General features: G+C 66.5%; 1 protein-coding gene across 3 annotated transcripts in view; it reads left to right on the top strand.

The window, feature by feature from the left end:
* MEGF6 (multiple EGF like domains 6) overlaps positions 1-26,946 on the top strand; it is a 92,146-nt gene that overhangs the window by 55,177 nt on the left and 10,023 nt on the right. For all 3 annotated transcript variants that reach the window (XM_047869961.1, XM_047869959.1, XM_047869960.1), the window contains exons 5-18: positions 9,168-9,290; positions 15,945-16,070; positions 17,287-17,409; positions 18,367-18,489; positions 18,627-18,764; positions 19,175-19,294; positions 19,619-19,741; positions 20,211-20,387; positions 20,551-20,682; positions 21,269-21,397; positions 22,776-22,904; positions 23,599-23,733; positions 23,818-23,952; positions 26,573-26,698. In XM_047869961.1, the coding sequence (XP_047725917.1) occupies positions 9,168-9,290; positions 15,945-16,070; positions 17,287-17,409; positions 18,367-18,489; positions 18,627-18,764; positions 19,175-19,294; positions 19,619-19,741; positions 20,211-20,387; positions 20,551-20,682; positions 21,269-21,397; positions 22,776-22,904; positions 23,599-23,733; positions 23,818-23,952; positions 26,573-26,698 (1,839 nt within the window). The remainder of the gene's footprint in view (positions 1-9,167; positions 9,291-15,944; positions 16,071-17,286; positions 17,410-18,366; positions 18,490-18,626; positions 18,765-19,174; positions 19,295-19,618; positions 19,742-20,210; positions 20,388-20,550; positions 20,683-21,268; positions 21,398-22,775; positions 22,905-23,598; positions 23,734-23,817; positions 23,953-26,572; positions 26,699-26,946) is intronic.

The following is a 26,946-nucleotide window of genomic DNA, read 5'->3' on the forward strand; positions in this document are numbered from 1 at the left end:
GCCTCAGGGAGGGCTTCAGGGAGGAGGTGTCCATGAGTACCAGGGGACAGACATTACAAGTGGGGGTAAGCTCGCCTGTGTTCTGCTTCCTGCTGGCCCCAGCTGACCCAGGAACATGGCAGCTCTCCCTAAAGCCCTGATGTCAGGGGTCTGTGGCACTGAGGGGGCAGTGTGGCATTTGTGGGGCAGCACGGGGCCCTCACCCCAGCCTGGGGCCTGGCAAAGGAGCCCCGTGGCCGCCCAGCTGGGAGAGGAAAGCTGGAGCCGGCCTGGCGGGTGGGGGGGACACGGCTCCTTCTGCTGACACACAGACATTCCGCCGGGCAGAGACGCCCAGCCCGCATTTCCGCATCGAGAAAGCATTTCCCAAACAGCTTCCAGACCCCACAGCCGCGGCCCTGGATGCGCTCGGCGGCACCGAGCCCGGGGGGCGGGGGGACAGTGGGGCGGCTGTGGGCACTGTCTGGACGGCCGGTGGTGTTCTGTCCTGGGTGGTCTGCTGGCCTGCATGGCTGTGCCTGAGTCCCCGTGCCTGGCCTGGTGGGGGTAGGGCCCAGAGCCATCCGCAGCCCCCCCCCACCCCAGTCCTTCAGGGAGGTGCCAAAGCCATCCCAGGCTCTGGGGACCTCATCATAACCCTTATTTGCTGCTGCTCAGAACCGTGTCCTGCCCACTGCATAGACGAGGAAGCAGGCCCAGTGGGGTCCTGGGACTCGTCCGTGGGCCTGCACCCATGTCTGCTGCTTGCAGACTGTGCTCTGCCCTTCCCAGCCCCTGGCTGTGCCGGTGCTGAGGACAGAGGCCTGGAGCAGCATGCCTCCCCACCCCGAGGCTGGGATGTGCGACGGGGTCCAGGTGGATACAGAAGGGTGGTGACAGCCCCACCGTGGGACGAGGTGGCCCGAGCAGCGGTCCCTGGCTGGGGGTCCTGGGGTCGGGGAGGGAGTGCAGGGGGCACTGGGAGGTGGCTCTTGTGGGATAGGGACAGTCCTGGGGCGCCCGGGTGGCTCAGTCGGTTGAGCGTCCGACTTCAGCTCAGGTCATGATCTCGCGGTTTGTGAGTTGGAGCCCCGCGTCGGGCTCTGTGCTGACAGCTCGGAGCCTGGAGCCGCCTTCGGGTTCTGTGTCTCCCTTTATATCTGCCCCTCCCCTGCTCGCACTCTGTGTCTCTCTAAAATAAGTAATACTAAGAAAAAAAGAGAGCTAGGGACGGTCCTCAGGTCCCTTGGCTCGTCTCAGGCTGGCCTGGCTGGGTTCCAGGATGCCTGTCCTCACGGCTGCATCTGCCATGTTGCAGGGAGCTGGCCAGGTCCCAGGATACCGCCCCTCGGAGACCCAGTCTGGGCACTTCCTTGGGGCTTGCTGCCCCGCCTGGGGGAGGGCCCCTGGCCACCAACCTTGACTGACTCCTACTGACTCTCAGTGAAGCATTTTCCCCATCAGCTTACCGGCTCTGTGATGATCATCCCTCGTTACAGACAAGGCAGTGGGCACAGAGAGCCTCGTGCCCCTTGGTAGCAGAGCTGGGGGCTGGGCTCGGGAAGACCAGCGCTGCCCGGCGGAGGTGGCCGGAGCCACACGGAGAGCCCGTGTCTACCTTAAGTTCTCTGGAAGCAGCACTGAAAAAGGAAGGAAGCAGGTGACGTTAATTTTGACGACGTATCTCATTTAACGCAACACGTCCAGGTGGAATCATTTTAACATGTGATTAATACAAAAATGAGAAGGAGTGCCATCATCTTTTTGGTACCAAGAAAGTGGTGTGTTTTACCCCCAGTGCGTGTCTCCATTCAGGACGAGCTACAGTTCCCGTACTCAGGCCCCCCTGTGACAAGGGACAAGGCAGAGACCTTTCCCAGGGTGGGCTAGACTTGGGCTGCACGGGAGACGAGGCCGGCGCCTCCCCCTTCCTATCTTTGGCTCCTCCTCCTCCCACGGCCCTGGTCCTGCATGGGAGTTAGTGATGCTTCAAGGGGCCTCCACCCCAGAAGGGAGCTCCCGGAGGAGCCCCAGGCCCTGTGCCCCGTTGGTGAGGGTGATCTGTGGATCCGAGGTGTCTCTCTGCCCCTCCCTGTGAGACAGACAGTCTCCACGGCCTCCCGTCCCCCTGCACCCTGGCTGCTGGCTGCAGGGGTGAGATCCTCCGGTTTCTGTTAGCACTTGTTTGCATGCTGTTGGAGAACGAGGTTTACGTTGCAGTAACGGACTGCCAGCCCACGTGGAAGGCCCCGTTCAAACAGCAATCTGACAGTGTGCCCATCGGGGAGACTTCCGGAGGCTCCCCGGGTGAGAGCCCGGAGTTCGAAGGCTGGTGTGCTGTTCAGAGGGAGGCCAGAAGAGAGGCTCATCCAGGAGGCGGGGACAGACAGGCAGGCGGGGCCCCAGGCAGGCCTGTGTCTGCACTGCAGGGCGCCTGGCAGGCGGGGGGCCAATGGGCTGGCCTCCGCACCGCAGACAGGACCGGGCAAGGTGGGTTGGTGCCTCTCTCCCACAAACTTGAGGACCCCACCCATTGCGGGGCAGGGCTGAGTGACGGCCAATAGGGCCTTTGCCCCAGTAGTTGGCCAGGAGCTAGAGGGTCGGCCTAGGCAGGGCACGAGGGCCAAGACATCAGGAGCCAGCATGGGGCCGCCGGTCCGGCGCTCATCGGGGCCGGAATGCATAGACCCTTATGATGCCATTGGCCACTTTGGACAAGGCTGGAGCCTCAGGCCCTGTCCTTGAGCCAAGGAGGGGGTTCAGGGGTCTGGATTTGGACTTGCCTCCCGGGCTTCTGTAGCCTGGCATCTGGGGCTTGCTGTCCTTGTGAGGGAGTCCATTTTCCCCGTGGCCCTCTCCCACCTGCTGTGGGCACAGGGATTCCCTTGCTCCCTCCGGGTGCCTGTCCCTGTCCACTGGAGGACACGACAGTTCAGGGTGCAGGACACCGGGTTTGGGGGCTGCAGGCGTCTCTACCCCTTGGGATTTCCACTTTGGTGGCTTGGCTCCCCACCCCCCTCACACTTAACAGCACCCAACCCCACCCCACCGAGCCGCCTTCTCAAAGCCCCAGGCGGCATTGCCAGGGTGGCCTCCGTTTCTGCCTCGGTTACTTTCCCGCGTTGGTGCTGGAAACACATGTGTTTGAGCATGTGTGTCTGGGTTTGCTGAATACGTCTGTGCAGTGAATACGTCTGTGCAGGGTCCCCTGTGTGTCGCGTGCGTATTTGCACACGTGGGTCTGTTTGTGCACGTGTCTCTGCGTCTTGGCCTGAGGGGTGCCTGTGTCCGAGTGCGAGGGCGCGAGTGCGAGGGCGCGCGCGCGCGCGCGGGAGTGCGCGGGGGCGGTGGGCGGTGCACTGGGGGGCGAGGGCGCGGCCCGCGGGGGCGGGGCGAGGGGCGGGGGCGGCCCGTCCGCCTCTAGGATTTGGCTTTCACCTGCGGGGGGCGGAGGGAAAGCCGAGAACATAAAGGCGAGGGGCGGGGCGCCGGGCTCAGAGCGCGGCGGGGCCGCTGGGGTGCGCGCCGCTCGCCGACCGGCCATGGAAGCGTCCCGCGGCCGCGGGGGACTGGCCGCGCTCTGGTGCCTCGGGCTGCTGGGGGGCCTGGCGCGCGTCGCGGGCACGCACTACCGCTACCTGTGGAGGGGCTGCGTCCCGTGCCACCTGGGCCAGGCCGGCTACTCCGGGAACGCCGGGGACCGGAGGCCAGGTGGGCGCCGCGCGGACTCTGCGCGGGGGGCGTGGGGGAGGCGGTGCCCTGCTCCGCGCTGGGCTCCCTTTGCTCCGCTTGGGTCCGGCCTGCGCCCGTCCCGGCTGACCGGCTGACGGAGCCGAGGTCGGAGGGAGCAGGGCGGGGGCAGTGCCGCCGGCGGCCCCCTTCCTCTGGGACGCCCTGAGCTGTCGACATTCCATCCCCTCTCGGGCCTGGCTGAGGGGGCTGCCGACAGCAGAGTGGTCTTGAGCGGAGGGAAGAATAAAACAGCCCCTTGCATTGGCCTGTGGCACAGGGCGTGCATTTCCCTGGCGCTGGCAGCTCTGGGGGCAGGCAGGAAGGCAGGCTCAAGAGAGAGAGTCCTTGGGGTCCCCGGGGCAAAGTCTCGGCTTCCGGGGTGCCCAGGGCCTGGGTGGATGTGCAGGCGCTAGCCTTTCTTTCTGTCACCTTTCCGCAAGCCTTGGGAGTGGTCAGCCCAGTGGGCTCCGGGTGAGCTGTGAGGACCCCAGCAGATACACCCCTGTCCTGGCTGCATCCTGCCTCTCCCTGCTCTCCAGATCTGGTACCCACGCTGGGCCACCCTCCCTGCGGGAGGGAGCTCCTCAGAACTTGGAGCTGGTCATCCTCAGGAATGCGAGGTGGGGCGTGGTGAGTCATCAACCGGATCACGGCAGGGGCGGGGGCGCTCCCCTCCAGGCCTTCCCGGCCCTGCGTGTGGCTCTGGGCAGGGCACGCATCTTCTTGGAGATGCTGGCCCTGCCCAGCTGTCCCTGGGGCAGTCTCTGCGGCCCTCCGTGCCAGGGGACACATCGAGCACTGAGCTGCAGGCCCCTGATGGTGGCCGTCTCCCACCTTCCCTGACTTTGTCACTCGGCCAGCCGGGTCCCTGGCTGCGTCCCCACGGGGTAGGCAGCCCTCCCACTCTGGCTCAGTCGAGGCCAGGCCGGTGCTGTCACTGAAGCAGCGTGGCACTAAGCGCCGTGAGGCTGTGTAGCATCCCGAGGCCTGGGGCTGTGTGGGGCTGGGCTTCGGGGAGCCCCCCGCCCCCCACCCCCCACCCCAGGCCTGCCTGGACTTGCAGAGAGGAAAGGATCCCGGCCTGTGGTTGACAGGGCGCCACCTGCGGGCCTGAGGACCCTCTGGCGTGTTTGGGAGGAAAGCAGGACTCTGAACTTGGTAACCATCGGAGCCGAGCTTCCCGGCAGCATCTGGAGGGAGCAGGGCTTCAGAAGGGGCTTCTCTGGGTGGTTTCTGCAGGGGCAGCTTGTTTGGCCCTGGCCTGAGCTCCGGGCTTGGGAGCTGCCGTGACTTGATGGGCTCCCGGCCGCGTCGTGATGGGCGTCCCCAGGCACCGCTGGGGAGCCAGCCGGGTCTCAGCCCGGTGATGTGTCACCAGGCTGCTCAAGTCTCCAGCCACACGTGTCAGCTGAGGGCAGCACGGCACCTGTGGGCGATGCTGGAGGCCCCAGGCCCGGCTATTCCTTCCCGTAGCCCAGCTCTGGACCTGCCGGCTCCTGGGCTCCCGGCTCCTCCCACGCAGGTGTGAGCTGCCCCAGACGAGTGTCAGCCGGGCCTCGGGCTGCAGAGGGCAGGGGGTCTGCACCCAGAGGCAGCTTTCGTCCCCTGGCTCCACTGGGTCAGCATGGGAGGTGCGGTGCCTTGGCGCTCTCTTTCGGCCTGGGGGAGGACCCAGGCCCCCTTCTGTGCCACCTGGAGAGTGATGTTCTCTTGGTGGTTCCAAGGCCTTCTGTGTCAATGCTCAGTTGGGGCCCTGCTGCTTGGGGTGCCTCAGGGCACTGATTCCACGGTGGGAATCGCTACGTGTAGGCCACTTGGCCCGAGAGGGCAGGCCTGCAGGACGGGGCCCAGGGGAGCACGGCCAGCCCCCGGGGAGCACAGAGGATCTTACTGTGGGAGTCAGGAGGCCGGGCTGGCCAGAGTGGACATTTGGAAACCTGGATTTCCAGCATGGGTGGTCTGAGCCTCCCCACCCCACAGTTCCAGAAAAGACCACAGAGGGAATCTTTACACGTGCCCCATGTTTAACTCCTGCGGCTGCTGCAACAAATCACCCCAATCTGAGTGGCTTAAAACCATACGGGTCTATTACCTTACGGTTCCAGAGGTCAGAAGTCTGAAATGAGCTAAAGTCCAGGAATTGACAGGCCTGGTTCCTTTCGAGGCTCCAGGGAGAACCTGCTTCCTTGTCCTCCCAGCGTCTAGAGGCACCGCATCCTTCGACACAGCCCCGCCTCCGTCGACACAGCCAGGGGCCGGGTGTCTTCCCATCTCTTTCTCTCTGACCCTCTTGCCCCTTCCTTTAAGGGCCACGTCATGACACAGGACCCCCCTGGATACTCCAGGATCATTGGTCACCTCGCTGTCCTCAACTTAAGCCCACTTGCAAAGTCGCTTTTGCTGGGCCAGGCTCCAGGGATTAGGATGTGGACCTCTGGAGGGCTGACCACACTCTCCTTAAAGACCACTGAGCTGTGGCTCTCAGGGCACAGCCACGGCCACGGCCACGGTCACGGAGTCCGAAGCTCCCGGTGGTTGGAGCGGGCTGAGGACGGCTCTGCTCTGCCCCCACGTGGTCACCTCAGGAGTGGGGCAGGCGGGTTTAGGTAATTTGATCCTGCTTGTGTCCTGGTTATGTCTCTGTGAAGGGGCCCCAGCTAGAGGGCATGTGGCCAAACGCCCCACCACCCTTAAACAGGCTTCCCTTGCCCAGAGAGCTGAAGGGGGGAGGCTTCAGATCCTTCGGCCTTGAACTGCCCGCTGTGTCCAGATACCCACCCGGGCTGACGGCACAAGTGGTGCCCGAAGTGGTGGCTGAGCATCACTGCACCTGCCGGGCCCCCGCTCACAGATCTTGTCCCCACCCCCCCTCCCCAGTGGCAGGTTGCAGATCACCAGGCAGTGCGGCTCCAGGGGCCAGGGAGAGCTTGGGGCTGTGGTCAGTGTGCCAGCCCCTCCCGAGGGGGGCGCCCTGGGAGACGGCTTGGCCGATGTGGGCCTGTGCGTCTTAGCGAAGAGCAGGATTTCTGTCCCCTGGGGTGGAGTCTGAGTGTTCCTGTGCGGGCAGCAGGGGGGCCAGAACAGTGGTCACGTGGGCAGGGGGTGTGAGCTGGGGAGGGAGGCCCCGACTGGAGGGGCCCTGCTGGCTGACGGCTGCCTCCTGCCCCTGCGTCCCCCCCACGTGGCTCTTCCCAGACTGCCCATCTGGTGTCCTTGTGGCCCACAGGGCTGCTGAGCGGGCCCGAGAGGCTGACGTTGACCAGGGCTCCCTGCGTATCCGACCCGCCTGGGAGCTGCTGGAGGGGGCAGTCCTCAGGGTGGGCTCAGCGCCCCCAGCCAGGTGTCTGAGAGGCTCAGGGGCGTGGTGCCATCTGAGCCTGCCTGTCCCCAGGGTCTGGACTGAATGAGCATGGAGACAGAGCTGCTGGCCGAGAGCAGGTTTCCAGAAACCAGCGTCCCTGCCTGCCTGCTCACCCAGCACCTGCCTCCGCGGCCACGTCACGGGGTCAGCCTGCCGGAATGACACCTGCCTGCCTGGCAAGGCCGCTCAGGACACCGAGGCCGCTGTCCACCCAGCCCTCAACACACACGTGGTGCACCTTCCTCAAAGCTTCACTGAGTGCCAACTGTGTGCCCGGGGCTGTGCCCCCTGGAGGCACTTACCTTTCAGGGACTCTCTCAAAGACAGGGATCTGCGCTCAGAAGGGACGGGCGGGGTCTCCAGGGTCTCCTCTCTGAGCCCCCTTGGGTGGGTGCTGTCCGCCTGCCCTGCCCGATGGCTGTGGGTCTACCCTTCTATCCCCTCCCCTCCCAGCCAGCTCTCCCTCAGCTGTGCCCCGGGTCCCTCTGTCCCCCACCCTCTTTGGGGGCTCTGCTCTGCCCTCCAGCTTCCCATGAATCACCCTGGTTCCGTTCTGAGAGGACTCTAAGAGAGCCTCTCTTGCTCCTCTGTTGTCTGTCTTAGGCAGCCTCAGGGCTTGGCAGGGCCCCGGGGATGTCCCCAGAGTAGACGCAGCTTGTGTGTGCAGCAGAGGCCCTGGCTCTGTGTCGTTTCTGGAGTGCCGGCCGGGCACATTCTGAGCATGGACCGGTGGCGGGGTTTGCATAACCTGATGGGCAGGCTCTGGGGTGGCCGGGAGGAGCCTGGCCCCCGTGTGCTGCCTTCGGCGCCCTTCAGAAGTGGGCTCACGTGGCTGGCATTTTAGGGTCGGAGCACTGAAGGTGGGCATTTTCACGGGAACTGGAGGGTGCAGTCGTGGCTTGTACGTGCTTGAGTGAAGCGTCTGTGTGTCTGTCTCCTTGCTTCTGTGGTTAGGGGAGCTGGCTGCTTAGCTGGTGAGGCTGCGTCTGAAAAGTGCAGACTGGCCCGTGGCCCAGGAGTGGGCTCCCGTCCCCGTGCCCGGCACGCTGGGGATGCTCCGTGTCTGCAGCGGCTTCCCGCCTCAGTCTCCGTGTCTCTCGGGCAGTTGCGTCCTTCCTGGCCCTAGCCTCGCACGCAGGTGTCCCGGGCAGCCTGTTCTGACGCCCTCAGTCGCTGCCCAGCCTCCCCTCGAGCTCAGCCGGGTGGACGGAAGCCTGGAGGGAGGGATGAGAGGCGAGGGCAGCCCCAATCTTCTCCACACCTCTGCATTCCTGCAGAAGGAGGTGTGACCCTCCTGGGGTGCATGGGCACAGGTGTCCTGCCCTGGTGGTCGGTGGTCTCAGATGGGAGGTGTTCTCCCAGAAGCGGAGTGCCAGGGACCTCCACTGGGTCCTGTGCTGGGGTTCTTGCTGGTGGTCTCCTGTCCCCCTGGCATTGGGAGCCCCCCTGGGACCCCAGACAGGTCCTGTGCTCGTCTACCAACAGTAGACGTTGGTTCTCTCGCTGTTCCTGGAGGCTGGGAGTCCAGCATCAAGGTCACGGCAGGGCCACGCTCCCTCTGAGACCTCCTGTCCTTGACGTGTCCCCCAGCCTCTCGTGGCTCCCATTGTCCCTCAGCTTGTGGCCACCTCACTCTGACCTCTGCTTCCCCGTGTGTCTCTTGTCAGGACCCCAGTCGCAGGATCTAGGGCCCCCCTCACCCAGTGCGGTCTTGCCTGGATCTTTACTTGCATTTGCATTTTATTTGCGGATAAGGTCACATTCCGAGGCTCCGGATGGATGTGAATTTGGGGGGGCACCTAGTCCCTCTACCCCCTGCCCTCCCTTGGGCTTTTTGTCCCCCAAAGCCTGGGCAAGGGCACCTCATGAGTTACCGGTTTTTTCCTTTGGGGCCCATGGGCCCCAGAGGAGCGGCGGGCACTGGCTGGCACCGTCCCGGGTATTTCTGGATTTGGACTTGGGAAGCGCACTCCACTCCCCCACCGCTCCCCCTGCCCCGCCCAGTCCCCTCTGCAGCCACCGAGTTTCCTCAGTGAGGGGCCCCGACCCCAGGTGGCTGCTGGCTGTTAACCCTTGGCCTTGTGTCCCCGCGCAGATGTGGATGAGTGCCAGGTGCACAATGGCGGCTGCCAGCACAGCTGTGTGAACACGCCAGGCTCCTACGTCTGTGAGTGCAAGCCCGGATTCCGGCTCCACGCGGACGGCAGGACCTGTTTGGGTAAGCGCCCTGCGGCTCCGGGAGCAGCCGGCCCACCCACTTGCTGGGCGCGCCCGCCGGGACAGGGACTGAGAGACCCTCTGGGGTCTGTGTGCTCAGTGGCAGCTCTGACGGCGTCTCCGTCCTGCTGAGTGTGCGGCTCCTGGGGGAGGGAAAGGAGGCGTCCCAAGGACCTGGCTCCCCCTGCTGAGGCTGGGGCCTGGGACGCTGAAGCCGCGTTCCCGGGGCGCCTCTGGGCACCTGGGGAGGAGCCCCTGGGCCCCCGATACTGTGGAGCGCCCTCTCTGCAGAAGCCGCAGTGATGGGGACCAACCTCGGGGGCGACTTGGGTGCTTGCTGGGTGTCAGGGGAGGCCTGGTGAGGGCGGGGGTGGTGTGAGACCGCTCTGGGGTGGGTGGGCTGGGGTTCCCGGGCCCAGGTCCCCCCGCCCCAGCCTTGGGGAGCATAGGGGGGGCCGTGGCGGGGTTGGGGGGAGGGGTAGCCAAAAGCCGGGTCCTGACCCTCACTTCCTCAGCACGGTCTTTTCCTGTGGGGAGTAGGCTTGATGGAGTGCCTGGCCGTGGCCTGCTGCCGTGGCCTGCTGTCCCCGCGAGCCAGCCTGGAGGGCTACTGGGGGGAGGGGACAGAGCCAGGCTCCCGCTGAGGTGGAGGCTGGAGGGGCCGGAGGCGGGTCTGGGGTCTGGCGGCCAGCGCTTGCTCCCCACCCTCCTGTGCCCCTCTCCTGGCTGGCTCTGGACGCAGGGGCCCAGGGCACAGGGCTGCTGTGTCTGGGAGGCCACGGGATGGTCGTTCTCGGTGGGGGGGGTGGGGGGCTGGGGGCCAGACACCCCTTCTCTCACCCCGGAGACCCAGAGCGGGCCCGGCAGGCTCCCAGCGGCCCCATCCCCGCCTGCCTTACTGCTATGTGGCAGGGCGGCCTGCCAGCCCCGGGGGGGCCCTCCCGGCACTCAGGGCGCATACTCACATGTCCGGGCGCTGCTCCGTGAAGCTTCTCTGGGTCGGGAAGTGGAAACAGATGTGGGAAGTGTTGTAATGTGCTTCCAGACAAATCTGACTAGGGTGCAGTCTCCAGCTGCTGCCCCCCGGCGCTAGGGGGAGGGGGCTTCTGGGAGTCTGCTGGTTCACCCTGGCCCCCCGACGTCTCTCTTCACCCTTCCTCCGGGCCGGGTTCTCCCTGGAGAAGGGTGTCCTGGGGGTTGGTCCGGGGTGGGCCGGGCCTGGTGGGTGCCCACTGCCCCCTCCCTGTCGCGGGCTCCCCTGCAAGGGGCCTGGGGCTGGGACCCACCTCCCCAGTGTCTCTAGTCCCCCCGTGTGTGCTGATCGTGGCCTTCAGTGAGGTGCTGGGTGGTGGTGATGCGTGGGCAGCATGCAAAGGGAGGGGGGCCTTCACGGCTGTGGAGGGACAGGCTGTGGCCTTGAGACTGGCCTCAGGCTGTTGGCTGCGGGAAGTTCAGGTGGGGCGCCCCTCAGCCTTGCCCTGGCCCCCAGCCCACCCCCTCGCTGCGCTGGAGCTGTTCCCAGGAGCCTTTCCTAGGAGTCCCCTCTGCTCCAGGCCCCAGAAGTCTTGATTTGTGACATTTGCTTATTTAAAGGTCCTCTCGGGTCTGATGCCGGGCTCCTAGGCGTGGTCTGCACAGCCTGACCTGAGGCTGCTGGGACCTCTCGGCCTCTGCCCGGCTGCCCCTCACACTGCCCACCAGGCGGGGCAGGTGCGCTCCGTACCGAGGTGGCGGCCAGCCCTCTCCCTGTCGGTGCCACCCCCTGGGCGCTCCCCGTAGCCGGAGTGGCTCCTTTCTTAGAGGGCATGCGGCCTCTTGCGCTTTCTCTTTCTTTGGACTGGAATCGCCAGCGGGAAATGCGCGCACTGTGCCCCGCTTACCTGCACACACCTGGCTGTTTTGGGTGAATTCTGGGACCTGGTGGATCCCAATGGATACCTGGGAGTCTGGGAGCTGACCGGTTGACAGGCCGGTCCCCACGTCCCCCACCGTGTCTGGGATTGGTGCAGGATTGTCAGACTTGGTCCATTGGGAGCTGCCTTTCCTGGGGAGGCCTGGGCTTTGCTGAGAAACTTCCAGAGTGGACAGGCGTCTCCAGGGGGCTTCTTCACAGGCAGAGCGGGAAGTGTTCGTTCTAGGGGCACCTCTCCCTTCTTGCTACTGTGCCCTTTTGGTTGCTGAGGGACCTGCCCAGGTGCGGCGGTGGCCTTGGGTGGGTGGGCAGGCTGGCCAAGCATCTGAGATCGTGGATGGGTGGCTTCCGGGTGGGGCTCGGGTGGAGGGCGCCACTGGACCCTCGGAGGGCTCTGAGTTGGGTGGGGGGGCTGGACTTCTTGCCACCGAGAAGTTGTGGGGCCCTGCCCCCTCTCCTCTGGGGCTCCTGGGGAGGAGCTGGGCCTGTCTGAGGTTTACAGGGCGCCTTCTGAGCCCAGACCACCCTAGGGTTGTAGCACAGGATTATGGGAAGCGTCAGAATAGGACCCGCACCCCCACCCTGTGCAGCTGTGGGACAGGCTGCACAGCTGGAGCACAGCTGCTCTGGAACCCCTCTCCTGGGCCCTGCTGGGATCCTCTGCTGGGGGAGGGGTGCTGGGAGCTCTCCTGGGACTTTGCAGGCTGGCAGGAGACAGCCCCAGGCACCCGCTCCCATCTAGCAGCTGGGAGTAAGAGTTCTAGAGATGCTGGGGGGGTGGGGGGAGGGCGGGTAGAGAAGACGCCCACAGGGATATGGCCATCTTTCCTGTGTGCTGGCATCTCTTGGGGTGTTCCACGTCACGGGGCCCTGAGGGACGTGGGAAGTCCTCAAGGGAGGCACACTGGAGAGGGGAGCCTTGAGACACACAAGGGGGGCCTTGAAACCCTTGAGGAACTTGCCTCCGAGGCAGGGAGAGGGCAGGAAATCCCTCCCTCTCAGAAGTTCTGACGGAAACAAAACACAGAAAGGTTTCAGTTCTTAAAGATGAGAATTTGCCAGAAGGATTTTGCCAGCCGCCTGAGGCCCCTGAGCACCACCCACTCAGCCTGGCCCCAAGGGAAGCAGCAGTAGCCGGGCGTCTTGGGGCCCTCCATCTCTGGGCTGCCCTCCTGGGTGTGTCCCCCGGGCTCTGGGGTGGGAAGAAAGAGCAGGGCAGGGCCCAGTGCTAGTGCACCCTGAGTGTCACCCTCGGGTCACAGAGCAGGCCTCTTGCCTTTTCCAACTTGGGGCATCAGGGGCTGGGAGTGCCTTGGTCAGGTGATGTGTTCAGGAAGGCCATTCTCGCTTTTCTGTGACATCTTGCCGAGGGCCCAGCTGCTGGGGGGTTTAACACTTGGCGCTGGGAAACCCGCCTTCTCTGCGCGGCTGGGCGCCCTGAGCCAGCAGGACACCTGCCCAGTGGTCCCTTCTGGACCTTGGACGTGGAACTTCCCCTACTCTCCCGCAGCAAGCGATACAGCACAGGGTCCATCTGAGGGACCATGACCTCACTGGCCCAACTAGTAGGGGGCCGTCTGTGTGATACCCACCCCCCCGGTCCTCTGCCCTTGGCCTTTTGGACTACTCACCCCCCACCCACACCAGCCCTCGCACTCCCCACCCCCCTTCACCCGTGTCCCAACGCCCTGACCCGGGTTCCTTCCCCTAGGAGTCACACGGGCCCTGTGGTGCCCACGGTGTGGGGGAGGGTCTCCCCAGCCCTGTGTTTCCTGGGGCCTCTGCCGGCCGTGCCCCGTCGTCTCGGGGCGTCCTTTCCCCACCAGGCCTGGGTCCCTCAGGGAGGGAGCAGCGAGGGCTGCTCAGAGGGGAGGCTCCCTGCCCCCCAGGAGGCCCCGTTGGCAGAACGTGGGGCTGGCGCCAGAGCCACAGGAAGCGGGAAGGTAGAGGGCTCTAGACTCGTTTCCACGCCTCCCTGCAAAGCTCCTTTGCGGCTCCGGGCGTGCTCTCCGGTGCCTCCCAAACCCGAAACGGGCCACCGTTGCAAGAAAGCAGTGTGCCTTTCTGGCCCCGCGGGGCCCCTGGGTCTCAGTGGGGTGGTGGGAAGGGCTTCCCCGCCCCTGAGCCCCCCCAGGAGAGTCCTGGCTTTGGCCGAGCCCAGGGCCCCAGAAGGGCAGCTGCCGGCACTCGGGAGCGACGGGACGGTCACGCTCGAACCCCGGGGGTCGGGAGCGGTGGCCACAGGCCCTGGGCCGACAGGGAAGCAAGGGCGCAAAGACGGGGTGGTGCGGTGGGGAGGGTCGGCGAGTGTGGGCGGCGCAGAATGGAGCGTGGGGCCGGGCATGGGGCCGGGTGGCCTGGGCTGTGCGAACAGCGGCGGATGCACCCCCAGGGGCTGCGGCAGAGCCCGGGTTCACCCCGAGGTGGGCGGCGCGGGGCGGGCAGGCCCTGGCGCCCTGCTCGTGGCTGTCCCTCTCCCGCTGGGACTTGGGAGCTGGCCGGTGGGTGTGCAGTCTGTGATGGGGCAGGTCCGGCCCCTGGCACATGGGTGGTGGCGGCCCCTGCTGGCGGAAGGCGGCAGTGCAGCCCCACCCTGAGATCCTGGGGGGGGGGAGGGGGTTGCGGGGCCGAAGCCCCCCAGCAGGTACCTCGGTGGGTGTCTTCAGGAGCGGCAGTGCATTTTCTCACAGTTCTGGAGGTGGGAACTTCCTGCTCACGCTGCCGGCCAGCGGGGTCCCGCCTTCCTGGTGGCCTTCTGGCCGTGTCCTATGGCAGAGGGAGAGACAGAGAGAATCTTGCGTCTCTTCTTAGGAGGGCAAGCTTTCTGTTGAATCGGGGCCACGCCCTGTGACCTCATGTAACCTTAATTATCTCCACGAAATCTCTGCCTCCAAAGGGAGTCACCCTGGGGGTTAAATTTTAGGGGCACGCGTGTCGATTCAGAGGAACGGAAACATCAATCCCGTCAGGGGCGGCAGGGCCTGCCAACCTCCCGTTTTCTGACCAGTTCTTGGCTCTGCTTCGGGTCTGAGCACCGTCCTGATCTGCGGGGCCGCGCAGGCTGGGGCATGGGTTCCACGGCCGGGTCTCAGTGTGACCTTCACCACCAGCTCCGGGCACCGGCCGTGCCGAAGCGGGCCCATCCCTGAGCTGCACGGCCCCGCGTCTGAGAAAAATCCGCCTCCTCCAGCTTTCTGGGCCTCCGTGGCACAGGGTGTGCCCGAGGCCGCTGGGCTTGGCTCCCTCGTGCACACAGCTTGGGAGCACCCGGAACCTTAGCACTGTGTGGCCGGGCCGTGGGAGTCAGGTTCCGGAGGCCAGGAGGCCCCACAGCAAGCCCCAGCTCCCTCTGCCAAGCCCACCTGCTGGGGATTTGTCCCCTGGCTCACTTGACGGGGGGGGGGGGGGGGGGGGGGCAGTGCCAGGTCATGCCCGGACTCGTCCTGGGGGCTCTGCCTGTCAAGGGGTCTCCTTTCCACCCCTGCCACAGCCCCCTGGGCCCTCCTTGTGGCCGTGGTACCAGTCCTGTGGGCCGCCCTGCCCTGGGCTCCAAGACCCTGTCTCTGGGCACCTGTCCCACCTGCCAGGAAGGCCTTCTGGCTCCTGTTACAAGCCAGAACAGGAGGGAGAGGGCTGGGAGGTGTGCACACAGAGAGCCCAGGAACCGGGCTGGGTCAGGTCGTGCTCAGAAACCTCTGGGTGGTGCTGGTGGCTCAGTCAGTCATAGTGGCTCAGGTGTGGCAGGCAGGGCCGTGGGGGGTCAGTGCAGAGTAAGGTGGCTGGGTGGGGGAGGGGCTTAAGGGCTGACGGACATCAGACAGCGGCTGCCATGCAGGCCTTGGTCTGGCCCAGGTCCAACATCACTGCCACTCCTCAGTGCATATGGCAGGCAGGTGCTGCCAGGGGACCGAGCCCTCACTGCCACCCTGGTGTCCTCCCCTAGGCTCACTTCCCTAGTGCTGGTTTGGGCCTGATGGGACCCTGGGCAGGGGCTCCCCAGCCGTATGCCTCATGGGAGGAAGTCGGGTCTCTCACGAGGGCGGTGTTCTGGATTTCTCAAGCACACTGCTCCTGGCAGACAGCGTGGTCCTGGCGTCCTCGGAGCCCTGAGGCCAGGCACCCGGTCTGTGGGGATGCCGTGTCCGCTCCCCCATGCCGCCAGGCCTGCCGCTCCCCCTCCCACAGGCGACGAAAAACGGCCCGGGGTGGGCAGGGGCTGCGCAGGTCTGACAGGGGCTGCGGGCCAAGGCCTGTGGGCTGTGCTGGCCACCCGGCCCCTGGCCTGACCGACAGGATAGTGGAAGTGTCTGGGTCTCCACCACCCACAGCCGGCCCACCGCCTCCTCCAGGGAGCCTCCCAGTCTGCTTGGCCTCTGAGCCCCGAACACCTGGGCTCTCAGCGGGGCCCAGTGGTTTGCACTGCGGGCTGGATGGCGCTGGGTAGGTCTGCAGTCCCTGTCTGCACCCAGTCCCCAGACAGGCTGGGGATGTGGAGCCAGAAACAGACCCGCGTCCCGGGCACCCTGTGTATGGACTGAGGAGCAGAGCCGGGCCCGTGAACACCGCAGGAACAGTGTTGCCCTCTCACAGTCCCTGCTTCCGGAACACAGAGCAGAGGAGGGTCCTGGGGGCTTCCTGGAGGAGGCGGTCACGTGATATCCCTGCTCTGTGCCTGATGAGGGTAGGCCCTTCAGCCGGGTCACCCTCCTGGGCTGACCTGGGCTCCTGTCTGTGTGTCCCCAGCCATCAACTCTTGTGCCCTGGGGAATGGCGGCTGCCAGCACGAGTGTGTCCAGCTCACGGTGACCCAGCACCGCTGCCAGTGCCGCCCCGACTTCCAGCTCCAGGAGGACGGGAAACGCTGTGTCCGTGAGTGTGCCGCCAGCCCTCGGGAGAGAGGCTGGACCCCACCGGGGCTCCCATAACCCACAGAGCCACCCGGGGACCCGAAGCCTGAGCCCAGGGCGGGTGCAGGGGCAGATGCTGGGGGGCTGGGGCTGGAAGGGGGCCTCAGTGGAGGCAACGAGGCATCGTCCAGCCCTTGGTGGGCACTGGAGAGGAAGCCCCTCAGGCTGTGCTCTGGGAGCACGGGGGAGGTAGTCCCTTAGGCTGTGCTCTGGGAGCATTGAGGAGGGAGCCCCTAGGCTGTGCTCTGGGAGCACGGGGGAGGGAGCCCCTAGGCTGTGCTCTGGGAGCATTGAGGAGGGAGCCCCTAGGCTGTGCTCTGGGAGCCCTCCCAGGAGGGAGCCCCTGGGCTGTGCTCTGGGAGCCCTGTGGAGGAAGCCTCCTAGGCTGTGCTCTGGGAGCATGGGGGAGGGAGTCCCTAGGCTGTGCTCTGGGAGCCCTCCCAGGAGGGAGCCCCTGGGCTGTGCTCTGGGAGCACTGAGGAAGGGGCCCCCTAGGTTGTGTTCTGGGAGCACTGAGAAGGAAGTCCCTTAGGCTGTGCTCTGGGAGCACGGAAGAGGGAGCCCCTAGGCTGTGCTCTGGGAGCACGGAGAGTGAGCCCCCTAGGCTGTGCTCTGGGATCGTGCATCTGTTGGGAGCAGGAAGGCCAGGACGGGGCACGTGGGGGATGATGGGAAGGGCATCTGTGTGTTGGCCCTGGGCTTTGTGTGGGCAGGTGGAACCCAGGCCCCGGCCCTCGGGTGGAAGAAGTGGACAGGGCGCCACCTGGCATCTCGCCCTGGGGTCTCAGGGCTGCCTGCCACGGGGAGAGGAGCCTCCCTGATGGAGGTGGTGGGGGCAGGCTGGGGGCCCCAAGATGTGGAAACTGGGGGGCGGGGCGCTGGGATGGGGCAGGTACTGCGAGAGCACAACCCCCACTTGGCCTTCTGGGTCCCAGGCCAGGAGTGAGGGTGGGTCTGAGAGGCCGAGCAGCGGGGGCACAGCGGCATGGGGTTGCAGGGGGGGGGGCAGCTCGGCTCCCACTAGAAGGCTCAGGAGGAGCTGGCCGGCACCCAGTCTTCTCTGGAGTCTTCTCGGGGTATCTCGGGGGCTCCCGCATCTGGGAGGGGGAGGCTCCCCCCCCCCCGCCCAGCCTGGTGCCCTGGGGGAGCTCACGAGAGGCCCGGAACTGTCACTGCAGGGAGAAACCCGTGCGCGGACCGGAACGGCGGCTGCGCTCACACGTGCCAAGTGCGCCGGGGGCTCGCCCACTGTGAATGCCACACGGGCTTCCTGTTGGGGGCGGACCGCAGGTCCTGCGAAGGTACGATGCCCCACCCCGGGGTGAGGCAGCCTCTGCACCCCACCTCGCGCGGGGGATGGGCGGGGACAGGGACACGCTGAGCAGAAGCAGGTGGGAGACCTCGGGTTGTATTCTTAGTTCTTATTTTTTAAATGTTCTATTTATTGATTCTGGGGGAGAGAGGGAGACTGAGAGCGGGGGAGGGGCAGAGAGAGAGGGAGAGGGAGTCCGAGGCAGGCTCCAGGCTCCACGCTGCAGCACGGAGCCGACGCGGGGCTCGATCCCACAAACCGTGAGCTCCTGACCTGAGCTGAAATCAAGAGTGAGATGTTTAACCGACTGAGCCAGCCAGGCGCCCCTTGTGTTTTTATTTTTTAAATAGTTCCCATATTAGCTAAGTAGTACACAGTCGTCAGGGAAACAGAAGAGAGATCACGAAGAGAAAGGGAGGGAGGTCACCCGAGCCCGGGTGGCGTCTCCGAGGCCCACTTCTGGATGTCTCCACGGTTTGTTGGGCCGGCGCCCTCGGAATCGTCCCCGGTCCCTGGTCCCCGGTCCCAGACGAAGCTGTCCTTCATTCCTGGCTGCAGGGGTGTGTGCTGAGTGGCCTGGGGCGTCCGTTACCCCATCACAGGAGTTTGGGGCGTGCCCCCTCCTCCCCGTGCACACAGCTCTGGGGACGGGTCTGTGCGCGTCCCCCTGTAACCCTCAGGGTGAGTCTGTGAGGCGATGCGGTGTGTCCAGGGCAGGCGGTGAGCTTTTCCCCGGGCGTCCGAGAGACGTGCCCCCCAGGGCACCAACACCAGGACCCGGTGTCTCGGGCGTCATCGCCCTGCCGCTCTGCGTGCGGGTGTCTCAGCAGGACATGGGGCTGAGGGGCCCCTTCGCCCCAAGGCTCCCCCCACTCCCCCACACACTGGGGGCTGTGCATCCCAGGCCGGCAGCCCAGGGGCCTCCTCCTCGATCTCTCCCATCCAGATGTGGACGAATGTGCCACAGGGCAGGCGCGGTGTGCCCACGGCTGCCTCAACACCCGGGGGTCCTATAAGTGCGTGTGCCACCCCGGCTACGAGCTGGGCGCTGATGGCCGACAGTGCTACCGTGAGTAGACGGTGGGCGGGCATTGGCCTCAGGGGGTGTGGAGGGGCCTGGGGGGGGGCTGCAGGGGGTCAGGGAGGACCGTGCCAGGTGGGAGCGGGTCACCAGACCCCCGTCCCCGGTGGCGGGTGTCACTGCAGGGATCGAGATGGAGATCGTGAACAGCTGTGAGGCCGGCAACGGGGGCTGCTCCCACGGCTGCAGCCACAGCAGCGCGGGGCCCCTGTGCAGCTGCCCCCGTGGCTACGAGCTGGACCAGGACCAGAAGACGTGCATCGGTGCGCGGGCTCCCCGCACACGCCCCCGGTCTGCGTACTGCTGGCTGCCGTGACTCGGCATGCCCCCGTGCTCCCCTCCGTCCTGCTCGCTCTGCCCCGGGCCGGGGGTGGTGGCCGAGGGCGGGCCTGGGAAAGGCGGTACTGGGCCCCCTCGGCCCCCATCCGCTCGGTCACTTGGTTAAGCGCCCCCCTGCCCCCCGTGCCGCCAGGTGGACTCCTCACCCCCACTGCGACCCCCAGTCTGGCCCCCACAGCCGGCGGGGTGGCCCTGGGGCCGGGGCACGTGTGCCGTGTGTGTGTGTGTGTGTGTGTGCGCGCGCGCGTGCAAGGCCGGGGAGGTGCGTGGGTGCGTGTGACCGTGTGCAGGGGTGCGTGCAGGCGGTGCCAGCGGCCCTGTGTGCGCCCTGCAGACGTGGACGACTGTGCGGACTCGCCGTGCTGTCAGCAGGTCTGCAGCAACAGCCCTGGCGGGTACGAGTGTGGCTGCTACGCAGGCTACCGGCTCAGCGCCGACGGCTGTGGCTGCGAGGGTGAGCCGGGGGCCGCTGGGGGGCCGGGGCGGGACCGGGGGGACCCCCAAGGGGGACCCAGGTTTGGCTGCCCTGCCTGCCGCCCCCACCCCCGGCCAGCCGTGTCTCGCTCCCGGGCTGCGCACCCCCGCCTGCTCCTGGCCCGGCCTCCCCCCCCCCGGGCAGGCGTCTGCTGTCCCCCTGACGCTGGAGGTGGGGGGACGGCTGTGACGCAGTCATCCTCCGTCACGCATGCCCCTGACCTCAGTCCGGTGGGCGGAGCCGGGGGTGGGCCGACCCCGAGGCCCCCCGGGACAGGCCCAGCAGCCCCGGGTTTGCCCGCAGACGTGGACGAGTGCGCGTCCGGCCGCGGCGGCTGTGAGCACCACTGCACCAACCTGGCCGGCTCCTTCCAGTGCTCCTGTGAGGCCGGCTTCCGGCTGGATGAGGACCGTCGAGGCTGTGCCCGTGAGTCCCTGCCTGTCACCGCAGGGACCCTGCCTTCTAGGCACCTGTCCCTTATGCCCCCATGCACCCCCGTCCTGGCCAGGTAGAGCCCACCTCAGTCCTGCCTCTGGCTGTGGGACAAGCTGGGGGCAGCGGTGTCGGGGAAGGGGCTGGTCAGACAGGCCTCCGCCAGGGCAGGGGTTTGCCCAGGGGTCCGGGGTGGTCCAGTTCCTGCCCTGCCCTGGTCAGAGAGGGACCGAGGACGGCGTCCAAGGGAAGAGACCGCCCCTGCCCCCCCCCCCCCCTTTGCCCCTGCTGCCCCTGGTCAGGAGTACAGCTGGGACGTCCCCTTGCCATCGAGCTGAGGCGGGGTGCAGCAGGGGCTATAGGTGGGGCCCCAGGGGGTGGGAGCTGCCTCTGGGCACTGAGGGGCGGGGGAGTCCGGGACGGGAGGATGGCAGGGGCTAAGGGGCTTTTGTGCCCCCGCCAGCCCTGGAGGTACCCGAGGCGGACCTGGATGGCCAGCTGCCCTTCGTGCGGCCCCTCCCACACGTCGCGGTGCTCCAGGACGAGCTGCCCCACCTCTTCCAAGATGACTACGTGGGGGCCCAGGAGGAGGCAGCAGCGGTGGAGGCCCGGGGCGAGCACACGCTGCTGGAGAAGTTCGGTGCGGGCGGGCCCAGCCGTGGGGGCTCTGCTGTCGGGGACGGCGGCCCAGCCGCCACCCGCCCTGGGGTCTCGTTTGCACAGTGTGGTGGGGGGGGGGGGGGGGTTGCTGAGCCTGGCCGGACCACGTGGGCCCTGACCTCTCTCTGCCGGTCTGCCTCCAGTGTGCCTAGATGCCTCCTTCGGCCAGGACTGCAGTCTCACCTGTGATGACTGCAGGAACGGGGCCACCTGCCTCCCGGGCCTGGACGGCTGTGACTGCCCTGAGGGCTGGACCGGGCTCATCTGCAATGAGAGTGAGGCCTCGGGGGCGGGGTCCTGCGGGCAGCCACCCTGGGCGGGGGGAGGGGGGTTGTTCCCCGGGGCCTACCCGTTGCCGCGTTCCCTCCAGGTGCAGCGTCCAGCCAGGCGCTGCTCTAGGTGCCGGGGGGCCTCGGGGACTGGCAGGGGCAAGCGGGGCGGCAGCCCAGGCGGCAGGGGGTCTGACGGGGTGCCGCCGGTGGGCGGGACCAGCCACGACCCAGGCCGCACAGCGAGTTGGTACTGGAAGTGCCTCTGAGACCTGCTGTCCCAGCCCCCACCCGGTGACCAGCCCCTCTCAGGTGCACGTGGGTGGGCGGTCTTAGGGCCGTGGTGACTGTCCCCGAGGGTTTGCCTGCTGAGAGCACCGCACAGGAGGTGCACGTACTGGGGTTTAGAGGGAGGGAGTGTGGTGATCGATTAGTGATGTCTGCCGTGTGTCGTGGCCGGGCCTGGGGCACAGGTGCTTCCGAACTGGGGGGCTCACACCCCGGGAGGCGCCTCGGTGTCTCCAGAGGGGCTCCTGGGGCCACAGTGCTTCTGCGGCCGGTGACCCTGGTGCGTTGCTGTCACCGCCCGCAGCTTGTCCCCCAGACACATTTGGGAGGAACTGTAGCTCGTCCTGCAGCTGTCAGAACGGGGGGACCTGCCACCCCGCGACGGGGGCCTGCCGCTGCCCCCCTGGCGTCTCTGGAGCCCACTGTGAGGACGGTGGGTGCAGCCCTCCTGGGGTGGAGGGGATGGGACACGGCCTCCCAGCTGGCCTCCCGGCTTTCTCTTAGCCACCTGCCTCCCGCGGGAGTGGGGAGTGGGGAGTGGGGAGTGGGGAAGGTGGCCGTGTGGATGCGAGCTTTGCCTGGGGCCCAAGTAGAGCTGATGGTGAAGACTTGGCAGGAAAACAGCCCTTTCAGAATGGGTTCCCCTGGAAGATAGTGAGCTGTCCGTTCCTGGAAGCATTCAAGCAGACTCCTGGTGGCTTAGTGGGATTTGCACGAGGGAACGTGCCTGGGCCCATCATTGCATGGGACGACGCTAACATCCTTCCTAACTGTGAAGCATCAACATTTTTGAAGGAATTCAAGAGTCTATATAAATAAGCTTCCAAAAACGCTTTGCCTTTAAGTCTGCAGGCCTTTAAAATTCTGCCTCTTTTGCCGCAGAATGTAGTTAGTGCGTGAACTTCCTGCCTTAGTAAGGGGGTTAGTTTTAGTCACTGGAAGCCATCCCTGGGGCTTTGCCCCCCCCCCCATTCGAGGCTTCAGGGCGTGTGTGGGCCCTGAACAGACCCACGGGGCTCCTGGCACGTGAACGGCTCGCATTGTTTGCTTTTGCTTGTGGCGTGGTGTGGCGTGGTTCCCCAGAGACCTGGGCCTCTGCTGGGGTCCTGTGGGGAGAGTGCACCAGTCCTGGGAGAGGCTGGCAGGCCAGTCCTCGGGTGGGAGGGCTCTGCGGCCCCCGCATAAGTTTCCTGGACTCCGGGCGCTCCAGGGCCCGGGGCTGCATCCCTCTAGCCTCTGCCTCCGTCTTCCCGTCTCCAGCTTTCCTCTCCTTTCCCTTTTAAGGACACTCAGGGGATTAGGCCACTTGGATAACCAAGGGGGGTTCTCACCTGCAGATCCTGGGGATTTAGACAGCCGGTTGGGGCTGTGTGTCCCTCCTTCCCTGAGGGCCAGAGGTTAGGCTAGGTGACCACTGAGGGACGGAAGTCAGGATGCTGTAGATGTGCATGGGGCATAGGAGATCGGGGGAGTCTCTGTGCATCCCACGCGTATGCTGAAGAATGTCCTTGGCTTTGCACCCCGGGCCATCCTCCAGGCCACAGATGCTGGGGAGACGGGCCAGCCAGGGCAGATGGCCATATGTATGGCTCATCTTGTGTCTGCCCTGTCCTCATGGTGCCCTTGCCTGCCCCCCGGGCCCCTCCCTGTCTGGGGTGCAGAGTCCTCTGACTGCTGGTGGCACCAGAGCCCTCTGCCCCAGTGTCCCGGGCCACTCCTAGCTCCTGTGCTAGGCACTGGGGCCCCCGGGAGCATCTCCACGGCATGAGGGCATGTCTAGGGGGTCACTCAGCAGGCCCTGCCTCCCCCAGGCTGCCCCAAGGGCTTCTACGGCAAGCAGTGCCACAAGAAGTGCCACTGTGCCAATCGTGGCCGGTGCCACCGCCTCTATGGGGCCTGCCTCTGCGACCCGGGTCTCTACGGCCGTTTCTGCCACCTGGGTGAGTCCCCCGCCCTGGCTGCCTGCGCCCAAGGGGATGGCCGAGGGCTCCTTCTGTGCCTTGCTGCCTGTGCTGAGGCTTGGGTGTGGCGTCACCACCTGCAGATGACGATGCAGGGCTGGCGAGGCCCCCCCGGCTGGGATGTGGGGTCCGCCCCCGGGGCTGTGGGCTCAGAGCCTCGTCCTCTGAACTGCGCTGGCCTTCAGGGTGTCTCCCGTTACCTCCCGGCCCCAACCGGGCTAGTGGGTGGACCGGCTTCCCTCTGAACGGGGCACGGGCTCACCTTGGCTTTTGGGGTTCCCTGGCAGCCAGGGGGAGTCCTGAGTCCCCAGCGGGGCCACCCCTCCCTGGTGGGCCATGGAGCAAAGGTGGGTGACGACGAGCCGACCTCACCGGGGAGCTCTCCACGTTCCCCTGTAGATCATTGAAAGGGGAGGAACCGGGAGTCCGAGGGTCTCCCGGCTGGGAAGTGGTGGGACCCCGGGCACGCATCCACACTCTGCCGAGACCGTCTCTCATCTATACAACGGGCAAGCGGGTCGCAGCCCCCTGGGACACCAGCGGCTAGGAGGGCAGGACCGCCCTGCGCGGCTCCCGCGGACACGTGTCAGTGAGCGGGAGCTGGAGAGCTGGGACCCAGGAGGGGGTGGCCCGTGCAGGTGGCCAGGCTCTCACGTGGGCTCTGTGGCTGCAGCCTGTCCTCCGTGGGCCTTCGGGCCGGGCTGCTCGGAGGAGTGTCAGTGCGAGCAGCGGAACACGCTTGCGTGTGACCGGAGAGACGGCAGCTGTTCCTGCAAAGCGGGCTTCAGGGGCGAGCGGTGTCAGGATGGTGAGTGCAGGGGGTGTGGGGGGGGGGGGGAAGGGCCCCAGCCTGGCCGACCCTGCAGGCCCCTCTCTCCTTGCCCCCCTGCAGAGTGCGAGCCAGGCTTCTTCGGGCCGGGGTGCCTGCAGGCATGTGCCTGCCCTCAGGGTGTGGCCTGTGACCCCGTCAGCGGCCAGTGTGGGAAGCAGTGTCCCGCCGGCTACTGGGGGAAGGACTGTGACCAAGGTCAGTGGCCAGCCCGAGGGGCGCCCAGGGTCGGGTAGGGTGGGGGTCACCTGCCTGCGCCGGGCACTGGGCCCCAGAAGTGACGGGAGCAGGAGGTGGAGTGAAGCCGCCAGCCTGGCCCCGTGGCACTTGCACCTGCCGTGGCCCCGCCCTGGTCATGCAGGGGTGACTCGGCACTGGTCTGCTGGTCCCGGTGCACCTGTCAGGGCTGCTGGGGCAGGAGTAAGTCTGTGCTCAGGGCCTGGCCCAGGGAAGGGGTCTGCCCCTCCACTGGTCAGCTAGAACGTGTTCAGTGTGCTGGGGGCTCCATCCCGGTGGGTTTAAGCCTGGGGTACCCGGGGCAGCTCTCTCGCGGTGGGTCTGAGTGTGGGACCCGGGACAGCTCCGTCCTGGGGGGTCTGAGTCTGGGGGACCCAGAGCAGCTCCATCCCAGTGGGTCTGAGCCTGCAGGACCCAGGGCAGCTCCGTCCCAGTGGGTCTGAGTGTGGGACCTGGGACAGCTCCGTCCTGGGGGTTCTGAGTCTGGGGGACCCGGGGCAGCTCCCTCACGGTGGGTCTGAGTGCGGGACCCTGGCAGCTGCTCCTTCAGGGGCGACTTGAATCACAATATTGGGCTGGAAGTGCAGCGTGGTGAGTGACAGAAGGCCCCCCGCACGGCTGCCCTGGCCACGCGGTGAAGGACATGGGCAGAGCGGTGGGCGAGGCTGGAGGCCCCTCTGGTGCTCACACGCCACAGGCAGATGAGGAGGAAGAAAGCCCCCTGCGTGGGTCCTGGGGCTGCCCAGCCCTACTCTTGGGGTGTGGACACGTGGGGACCTTCCAGAGCACACGGTGTGAGCGCTGTTTGCACCTGTTGGCCCAAGTGGATGGGGACTGCCCGGCCTGAGCGGTCCACTGGTGTGAGCATTCTTTGGGGGGGGGGGACTGGCTGGCTGGCGCTCCCCCTAGTCTTGGCCTGTCCCGTCCCAGGAACAAGGAGGGGATTGGAGGCCACTACCCAGCCTGAGATGAGTCAGTGTCTCCCTGTGCACCAGGCCAGGTCTCTCTAGAGGGGTGGTCCTAGAGGCCAAGGTGATGACCTCGCAGAGCTCTCAGGTCCCAGGGGTCCAGGAGGAGTGTGTGGGGGGCTGGGAACCCAGCCTGGACCCCCAACCCCCTGTGCACCCCAAGGGGCTCTGCGGTGTCTGGAGGTCTTTAGTAGCTGCACACATCTGCTCTCCTGTCCTACAAGCCCCTGCAGAGCTCAGCGAGTCACAGACTTGCCTTGGGGACCCCTGACTCTTCTCTCTGCCTCCCCCCACCCCACTGGACACTCACGGGAGTACTTGTGAGCACAGCACACACTTGGGCAGCTGCCCCAGGGAGGGGCAGGAGGTCTCTCCGGACACCGTCACCTGGAGCCCTTCTCTGCTGGGTTTCCTTGTTTCTTTCCCTTTTCTCTTTGATAGTTTCTTGCGCCCTAAGGATGCAGCACAGGAAATGCCATGCATATTTTTTTGGGAGTGATGGGCTCCCCACTCCTGTCTGTCTGGAGAGATTTACCACCCCAAATGCGTGTCTGCCGGGCCCCCTGAGGCCCCACGGGACAGCTTCAGCTGGTGCCGTCACTGGCCTCCGTCCCCTGGTCCCCACTGCCCGGCTGCCCGTGTGCGCCTCCTGTCCTGCTCAGGTGCCCTTGCCCCGGGGGCGGGGGGAGGCGGGTGCGCGCCCCGCCCAGGACGGGCCCTCAGGACAAGGGTCCGCAGATGTGTCCTCAGTCCCAGAGCCCCCTCCAGGGACTCCACCCACCCCTCCGACACTCTGCCCCAGGGCAGGGTGCTTGCTCTCCACTCCCCCAAGGGCGCTTTTTGATTCCTCGGGCGTGGAGCTCGGCCCCACGGCCCGTCCCCTCCAAGGGCTGCGCCCTCCTTCCTGGGCCTGCCAGAGCTTTCCTGCGGCAAGGGGCAGAGCTGCAGGGGGGCCCAGGGTTACTGTGCGGTGTGGGGGAGGCCGTGCCCAGGCTGGTTGGAGGCTTAGGGTGCCCTGGGCTCTGCGTGTTCTCTTGGGGAGGGTGCAGAGGCTCCCAGCACCTGCACCCGCAAAGCCCGGCGTCTTCGCCCCTCAGCAGGCTCTCTCTCCCTGGTCTTGGCTCTTCCCCCAGGGTCTTGCTGCCCATCTGCTGGGCAGAGGAGGAGGGGGCCTCAGGACTCTGGGAGGCCCCCCCCCCCACCCTCCTAATGTGTCTGGCTACCACGGTAGCCCCCATCCTGCCGGGAGAGGGCCACAGCGGGGGGTAAAGTGGTGTGTGTAGACCCCCGCCTCACCCCAGCCCTTACTCTTTTGAGGATCTGAGACGGGCCACGCCTGTCCTGGGCTTCCTGGCGGGTGGGGAGGGGGGAGGAAGGAGGGCAGAACTGCCTCCAGCTTCAGTGTGCTTGGGGGCCTGCAGAGTCCTCCCTGCGCCCCCTGCCCCCACCTACCCCGTGCGCGGTCAGCCCAAGCAGGCTCCTCCCTGCCGGCGTGCTCTGTGCCCTGCCTGTTCCTATGACCACCATGGTCACCCAGGGGACTCTGGCTGTGCCCAGCAGCCCCACTGGGGTAGGGGGTTGCCGAGGCCCCACCTACCTGTTCCTTCCTGCAGAGTGCCCGGAGGGGACGTTCGGTGTGAACTGCTCGGGCTCCTGCTCCTGTGGGGGGGCACCCTGCGACCGGGTCACGGGGCAATGCCAGTGCCTTCCGGGGAGGACTGGGGACGACTGTGGGGCAGGTGAGTGGTAGCAGTGTTCTGAGATCCCCTCCCCCCTGCGCTGCACAAGGCTGGGTGGTCCCAGCCCGGACCGTGTTTGGGGACCCCAGCCCCAACTGCATTTGGGGACCCCCAGCCCTGGCCCCCGCCCCGGAGGCCTGCAGACCCCGGCCCCATCCTCAGCAGCTGAGACCCCACGCAGAATCACGCTTGGGTCTGGGGGTGGGGACCGAGCTGACCTACGTGCACCAGGAGCCCGTCAGCCACGG

Source organism: Prionailurus viverrinus, chromosome C1 (assembly GCF_022837055.1).
Source record: "Prionailurus viverrinus isolate Anna chromosome C1, UM_Priviv_1.0, whole genome shotgun sequence".
Classification (NCBI taxonomy): Eukaryota; Metazoa; Chordata; class Mammalia; order Carnivora; family Felidae; genus Prionailurus; species Prionailurus viverrinus.